At 36.7% G+C, this 8,702-nt stretch overlaps 1 protein-coding gene across 1 annotated transcript; it reads left to right on the top strand.

Moving 5' to 3' along the window:
* Positions 1–7,466: 7,466 nt before the first annotated feature.
* LOC141608139 (uncharacterized) lies at positions 7,467–8,223 on the top strand. Its single transcript, XM_074427497.1, has 2 exons — positions 7,467–7,494; positions 7,802–8,223. The coding sequence occupies exons 1-2, from the start codon at positions 7,467–7,469 to the stop codon at positions 8,221–8,223; spliced, it is 450 nt and encodes a 149-aa protein (XP_074283598.1).
* The last annotated feature ends 479 nt before the right edge of the window (positions 8,224–8,702 follow it).

Genomic DNA, 8,702 nt, shown 5'->3' with positions numbered 1-8,702 from the left:
CCACTTTAAATGTGATATAGGGCATGTTAGCAAAGACAAAGGCAAGGACAAGCAAGCTTGAGGATGATCTTCAACAAGGGATGCTAGTGTAGCCGCCCATAGTAGAAGGCCTATGGAAGCTTGGCTTTTTATTTTGTATTGTCTTCTTAGTATTATTGTATTTTGCCTTATTGTTTTTAGAACTTCTTTTGATTTCCATGTTGGACATGGAAGTTTGTTTTATTTCCATTTTGCAAACAATGGTTGTATGAATTTTAATGGCTTGACTTTCAACCCAAGTCATTCGGTTTATGGAATTTTCTTTTTTCTAAAAACTTGTCATTATGTACCTTTCACATCAACAACATAAATTGATTTGACTTAAATTGATCATAAAAAAAATTACAATGATTGGATTATTGTAATGAGTTCATAGGCCATGAATTTGATTCCCTCTTATGCTTTTATGACTAAATATCACATCTTATTTGAGATAAGATAGAACAATTGAAAAGTTAAATAGAGTTATTTGAACTCAAGGCCGGTAGAGAATTTTATAAACCAATTGAGAACACCGCTTATAACTAAGACTTGTAAACACTTATAAGACACCATACGAGTTATGGGAGGTCTTAAGACCCTAAAATTGTATAAGACATGGATATGAGTCCAATCCTTTATCTTATAAAGGTTAGTCTATCTTACTACTAGATTACAATGTCATTACAGAGGGTCGCATATTAAGGTCATAATGTGCGACATTTTCTCTTGAGAATTGTTTGTTGCCTGCATAGCTATCTTTCGAGAAAATTAGGCGTATTTTTCAAAAGATAGAGTGGGAGAAAATCAGCAACAAACTCAAGACTAGTGAGGAGACCAAAAGAAACCTTGTTAGGTCAAACTCGTGACTAGTGAGGAGACTAAAAGAAAGCTTGTTATGTCAAACTCGAGACTAGTGAGGAGACAAAAATAAAGCTCATTAGGTCAAACTCGAGACCTTAATAAAGATTATGATGTGGTTGTATCGAATAATTTCAATTCAATCTTACATAAGAGCCTAACGAACCAATGTGAAGTCTATGCATAAGAGTTGCATGCATAGACATTAAATTGTCTGCAAAACTAAGTTTAAGGGTAATTACGCTAAGATCCATATCATTGTTGCTACACCTCAAAGTGTAAATAATCGAGTTAGATGTTAAGACCAATTTCTAAATAGGTATTTAGAAATGGTGTGAGTGTGTGACATTAACACAAGGTTTTAATCAACACTTAAAAATTGCAATGATCATCTCAAGTTATGTGATAAGAAAATGGTTTTACTCGAGTTGTCGAGAAGCCATAAGTATACATGGATTTAAGTGGGAGTCAATATTGTCATGTTTAGACATGGAGTTCAGTGGGAGAAATTGTCTTTCATATTAATATCATTAAGGATGACATGCTAAAACTACCGTCGATGAAGGAGTATTTTTGTTTTCAATTCTTGATGAAAGAAGACATGTTGCATTTTTAAGATTCCAAATCTATTATTATATAGGGAATTTTAAGTTGGCACGTAGATAAGTATCTTATGTTGATAAGATTCATTATCGGTTTAATACCAACAAATGTTGAGGAGGTTATTCATTTAGATGAAAGTGGAATTACTATGATAGAGTCATAGTCATTCACTGAACCCCGTGAATTGTTGATCACATGAGATCGATTGCTAATGTTTCCGCCATTAGAATGATCATGTATGCCAATAAATGCATATCCCCTGATGAAACATATGCTTGAAGCATAACAAGTCAATGACAAGTTATTTCATAAGATAAGGTCATTTGAAAACCTTCTAAGAACGTCCATTATAATTCTTGAGAAGAACTGAGGATCCGTTCTTATGTTTGGATGACATACTGAGTTGTGTGGAAGGGTTACACAAACTTTAGTTTCCGAACCTATAAGGATTTATCGAAATCCAAGACTGATTCTATTGACTTAGGAGTAAGTTACTAGAGAAGCGTTCTAGTATCAATCATTACAAGTTCTACAAATGGAGTCTGAGTACGTTGTGATATGGTGATTAATAAAGGAACTTGGGTAGATCTTTTCGCCAAGTATTTTATCACATGTTATATGATAACAACGGGAGCATTTTACAAGTTAAAAGGCCCAAGTCTATGAAGAAGTCTAGACATGTACTCAGAGAAATTCATGACATTAGAAATGACATTGAATAGAAGGAAAAAGACATTCATATAGTTTAATTGTATGGATACTTGGTATGTCCACTAACCAAGTTTTTAATGCACCTTGACAATTGTAAAGAGTGCACCTAAGATTATAAGATATGAAGTAGTAATATGGTAAAGACTATTCATATGTGATAATCACATTTATCATTTGAGTTTCTTAAAACCCATCTATTGCTTTGTTATATCCGAATAGGTTGTTGAGACAACATTGAACCCTATTAAAGTGAACTGGATTAACATAGTAATTGCCCCTGGTCACTCATATGAGGTGACGTCTCTAAGTCACTAGATTGTGAGTCGATTGATGACAAGTTCAAGTGTTATAGGGACATAAGAGATGACCAGTCGATCACATAGACAGACTGTAAGAGACACTTTGTCGGGCTGTGACCGCTTATAGAGTTCTGGTAATTCATATAGCCTGGTCATGGCGAGAGCTACTATAGTATTCTTTTGAGTCAATTCTTTGACTAAAGACTATTCGCCCAAGTTGGCACAGTTTCTGAGTGACTTTAAATTATGCTCTACGATTTTCGTAAATGAGGTCTAATGGGCATCTTTTGGGTCATGATGAGTTATGGCTAAACAAAGGGAATAGTGCGATAGGAATTGTCCATCCCCTTATTAGGGTTATTTAAAAATCTCAGGGCCACTCGAGGAGAAGTGAGCTGAAAATGCGTGGCCACGCTCGGAAGGTATCTACGGTAGATAATTCCGGTCAGACAGTTACTCTCCAGATCGAGGAAACCACTCTAGATATGATCACTTGCAAGAACGACCTGCAAGACACCTTGCATTGAGTGGGAGATAGTAATAGGACAAGAGAATTGGTGACGCACACGTGTCTCGGACAAGTGGGAGATTGTTGGAGTATGTGTCCTCGACAATAGTGCGATCACATTAGTAAAACTCATAATAAGAATACATAAAGGGATTATTCATTTTATATGTCAACTGATCAACATTAATCGGTAATGATTGGCTGACTAGAGTTTGAAATTACTGTCGTTTGACGGTGGTGATCAGTTGATCCCTTAAGGTCACACCTAAAGGACAATTCCCTTAATAGATAAAAATTAATTAATTGTATAATGATACAGATTAATTAATTCCTTAAAATAGAACAATTCACGAATGTGAGTAAGAATATGAATCTTATTGTAATTCGATTAAATGAGATTCGGTTTAGTAATTAAGATGTTATATTAGTAAAAATTTTCTTTATGAAACAATTAAATTAAGAATGAACAGTTAATTATAATTGCAATATGTTGTAGATTATATTAACATGGACCATTTTATTTACATGTAATTGGGAATTACTAGTCAATTATTGTATGAAAAAGTGACCATTGTACAATTTTAAGAAAAAGTGGTACTAAAGGTAATAAAATAGGTACAAATCATCATTAATGATAAAATGGGTTCATTTATTATGTAAATAGGTACGAAATTACTATGTCACGATCAACAATAAAAAGGGTACGAAATATAAATAAAAGGGTACGAAATATTGGTCTCTCAATAACTTAGTGAGAGACCGTCTCTCCCAAGTTTTAGTGTTATTGTATATAATTGAATTAATATATGTAATGATATTTAATTGTTAAGTATGTATTAATATTATTAATAACATGTTATATGTCACATGTCACACATTATATGACAAAATGACAAATTGACAAAAATAAAATGGACTCCATTTTAACTAGGAAAATCGGTTTTATGGAGGATATTAGGAAGAAACGGATAAATTGTTTAATTGAGTGGAATACATAATGATTACAATTATAGCCTATTCTACACCCTAACAAGTTTTGATAAGAACAATTGCATGAGCATTTTTGCATGCATTGTCTCTCCTCCCTCTCTCATACCCACCTATTTTTTCCCCCTCCCATACAATAAGAATTGTTCTTATTTTTACATATTCATTCTAATACATTCTCACTTCTTACTCTTCTCTCTTTTTCTCTTCAAAATAAAGTTTTAGAAAAGAAAATTAAATTGTTCAAGGTCTTATATTTAGATTACTAAGAGTAGTAATAGAAATAATAATAAGATTAATTTTAAGGTCTCTAATTAAATATATCTAGTTAATATATAAATTAGAATTAAGGGTTTGTCTTGGTGCAATTGAAAGGAGGTTCTTACACTATTGAGACAAGGAGGATCATCCATTTATTTTGAGCTCAAGAACAAGTAAGAAAGGAGTTCTTGCTTGTGCCCTTAAACCGATTTCATCAATGTAAGGTGCATTTTCTAAATTTATCTAGTTATATTGTGTTATGCATGCATAAGATCATCATATTTAATTAATGAGTAATTAGATATAAAATTAAAGAGTTTAATTTAAGGGTTAATGAATCCTTTCACTTTATGTGGTCAGGCTACATCAAGCCAAGAGACTCCATTTTCAAGCTATATTACAAGACATAATCCCATCGAGCCTCAACTCCACAAAATCAAAGCTCCAGAGATTTGCTCATCAAAGCCTTTTATTTCCGAGCCCCATATTCCAAATATCCAATCCAGTTTCACCTTGACCCAAACACGGAGTTTTTAGATACTTTGCTACCTAGGACGGGACGAACCCATATCCATCCTTAGGGTCCACTTTCGAGTGCGCTCACACGACAAGGAATTTTTTACAAAATTAGTTATACCTCTTTGGTCTATGATCAGGGGGAGTTATCTCAAATCGGTTCTTCGAGTCACCAGAGGAATATACCCTTGTGATCCATGCACTTTAAGGCCCTAACACGATAGCTTATGCACACAGTCAGAACTACGATCTGGTTTGATTTCACTTCACGTGAATACGTAGGCAGTCCTCAAGGACATAACCACACCAACCATCAATTTCCAACCTCAATAACCACACCAGCCATCAACTTTCAACCTCAATTATCGACACCCATTTTACGACCATCCCTCAATTCCAACTTCCAACCACAATTTCCATTTATACCCCTTTACTGGGGGCTCCTTTTTGTCGCCCAGTCTCCTTTTTACCAAAATCCAGAGTCATCTTCTCATCCTGGGGGCATCTCTTCCGAGACGTCACCCGTCCTTTATCCCTCCCTTTTACCCTTTCAGTCCCTTATTTTAAGTCAAACTAGTGCTTGGTCCATGCGATGACAGAGGTCTTAGATCAATTCTCCAAGTTATCGTGCCTCAAGAGAGGTCTCTTTTACAGCAAACGGTGGTGAAAGATGTCCAAGTAGACAGCTGATTGATATCGTCCTAATTTAGGACGATTTAGTCTCATCTTATTACCTTATTCCAACTCGATTTTGCGTGCTTAAATGGTTAAATAGCTCATTTATTTACTAATTTATAATAATTAGCCGTCTTAGTCATATTTAATAATTAATCGTATTTTTATTATAATATCCGTATTGCTATTACTTTACTAGTTTATAATGATTAGTCGTATTAGTTATATTTAATAATTACTCGAGTTTTTATAATATTATTTTATTGTTTATATTTTGTAGGCGAGGTGGTATAATAAAGTGGAGATTCGAGCAAGTAAAATGAGACGGGTTGAGACGGAGTCGAAAAGGAGATAGAATAAAGACAAAGGAAGTCAAAGAAAGTCAAAGTTTGACAATTCATTTTGCAAAACAAGACCCATGCCTCCACCTCCTTCCCTCACCATCTCAACACCATTCACGCCAAACAATTCATCAACATCATCCCGCCACCATTCGAAACTTCTCCCTGCACTTCGTGTTTCCAATCCCGACTCAACCCTCGCCCTCAATTGACCACCATAATCCACCTTCATTCCCTCCTTGCATCTGCCAACTACCGACTCATCTCCATCGTTGATCACAGTACCACCACCATCACTCATCTCCTATGCTCTCCTCTGTTCACACACACCAGCAGCAACAACACTAACAAACCACCCCGCAACCACCGTGGTTTCCTCCTCATCTCAACCCGAGTCCATCAGCAGCTCCACCACCTTACCTCTATCGAGCCACCAAACAGCTTGAGCCCAGTACAACCCGTCTTGTATACACCACCATTCACGCACCCCTTCATCAGCAACCTACCACTGACCGCACCAATCCGCCATAACCATGTTCGAACTTTCAGAATTGAATTCCGAACCGATCGCCATTGCTCATCCTAGCAATACCATAGTCCATTACCAGCAATTGCAATCAACAATAATGGCAATTATCAACCCAACATTCATCATCATTCATCAACATTAGACCACCATTTCCGTCCTTCATCTCCTATCACCATCAAACTCATCAACAAGCAGCAGCAACAACTCAGTTCATCCAATCACGCGCAACCGTGCTCAACTGCTCCCTGCTCGCCTCGACTCACCGTGACGATCCCGTGCGGCCATCACAACCAGAAACTGAGATCAGTCCAATTCACCACCTCTGCCAATCAAATCAATCACAACAGTTCATCTTCTTCACCACCTGTACCTGCAAATAACCCAGCAACAACATCGATACCCGATGCATTAGCAGCTCCGCTTGAACTTGGAAATGAAGGGAAGAAGGAGGAAGGCGGGAAGAGTAGTTGTGTATGTGTTCACCATTGCTTCTCCTTGAATTCGAATCACCAATAATGAAATCGGAATCAAAACTGATACAGACGAGCTCCTAGACGGGCACCCGTCTGCCGCCTACCCCACCGGCTGGGAGAACACCAAAATTACCCTTCATTTCCTAGAGAACTCCCAGCCGGCCTTGTCACCGGTGGCCGGCCAACCGGCTCGCAACACATCTCGCATCACAAGTGCACTCCCAGACGGGTTACCGTCTGCCGACCCCTCCACCGGCTCAGAGCGCATCAAAATTCGTCCCTTGTGAGAAGATCCCGAGCCGGTGCCCACGCCGGCGGCCGGTGGACCGGCTCCCACACCCCTGTTGGATCCCGTTTTCACGTTATAATTCCCCTCTCCCCTTTTTGTTTTGGGTGTCGTGTGTTTTGTAATTAGAATTAGGTTTATTATTATTATTATTATTATTATTATTATTATTATAAGACCCTTAGATGATTAGTATAAAAACACTAGTTAGATTACACTACCAATTATACCTTAGTCTATTTTAGATTATTGGGTTATTCTCATTGATACCCCTTAGTTATCAACTTTTCTCGATGGTACCCCTCCCTTTTTATAATCCCCAATTATACCCCTAAACTTTCTTTTTGACTTCCAACAGTTACCATTACTCTTTTCCGTCAAATTACTTCCGTTAGACTATGACTCAGGGATTTTGGGAGAGAAGGGGTATATGGAGAATATGGTACACTCAGCTGCATATAACTAAACCTTAATGAAAACCTTCCCATTTTCCATCCCTATTGTTATCAAATCCCATACAAGTTGAAAACCTTGATGAAAAAACCCACAAACAACATAAAAAAAGCAAACCCACCAAAAATAAAATCAAGCAAAGACAAGCACAAAAAAGTTGATGGAAGATGTATAAGAATTAGGATGCCAACAGTTTGTGCAGCTAAAATTTTCCAATTAACTAAAGAATGAGGTCAAAAATCTGATGGTGAAACTATTCAATGGCTTTTACAACAATCAGAAAATGCCATTATTGCTACCACTGGTACTGATACCATCCCCGCTTCTTTCTTATCCCCTTCCGACTCCTCCGTTTCTGAACAGGGTACCTCTGTTTCTGCAACAATTTCCGAGACTTGGAACTTGATTGGTAGCAATTATTTGCCTCCGGGTTCGTGGGGATACAGGTTCAATTTGGGTCAAGATTCCGGGTTTTCAAACACGAGAATGGAAGTGTCAAATTTGAACATGGGTTTGGTGGGTTTTGGAGAGTATGGGAATAGTAGGGATAATTTGGAGTTGGGTTTATCACAGGATATTTTGAATTATGGTGCTATTAATCAATTTTATGAACAAATTACGAATAATAGCAGATCAAATTTTGGCATTAACAATAATATCATCAGCAAAAACAAGTTCCTGATCATGCGACAACATGGGTGAATTTTGGGAGAGGGAAGGTATATGGTACACTAAGCAGCTGAGCCATAATCTAACGGAAGTAATTTGACGGAAAAGAGCTATGGTAACTGTTGGAAGTAAAACAGAAAGTTTAGGGGCATAATTGGGGATTATAAAAAGGGAGGGGTATCATTGAGAAAAGTTGATAACTCAGGGGTACCAATGAGAATAACCCTAGATTATTTTATACCACCTTAGATTATTCTACACATTAGATTAGAAAATTAGTCTCTCTATTATTCCCTCAATTATGTAAGAACCCTAATTAAATTACCGAATCTATCAATTTCTCCTTTAATTAAGTTTTAATCTTTATTTAGTTAATATTCAATTCCTCTTTAGTTTATGCAAGTTCTACAATTATCAATAGTTTACATTTAGATTAGTGGGTTGTAATTTGAAGGAAGAAGAGATTCATTCCTTATTATTTTCAACCAAGTTTCCTCCTTTATTCATTATTG

Source organism: Silene latifolia, chromosome 10 (assembly GCF_048544455.1).
Source record: "Silene latifolia isolate original U9 population chromosome 10, ASM4854445v1, whole genome shotgun sequence".
Taxonomy (NCBI): Eukaryota; Viridiplantae; Streptophyta; class Magnoliopsida; order Caryophyllales; family Caryophyllaceae; genus Silene; species Silene latifolia.
Note: the sequence above shows the minus strand (reverse complement) of the source record. Positions and strands in the feature narration are given on the sequence as shown.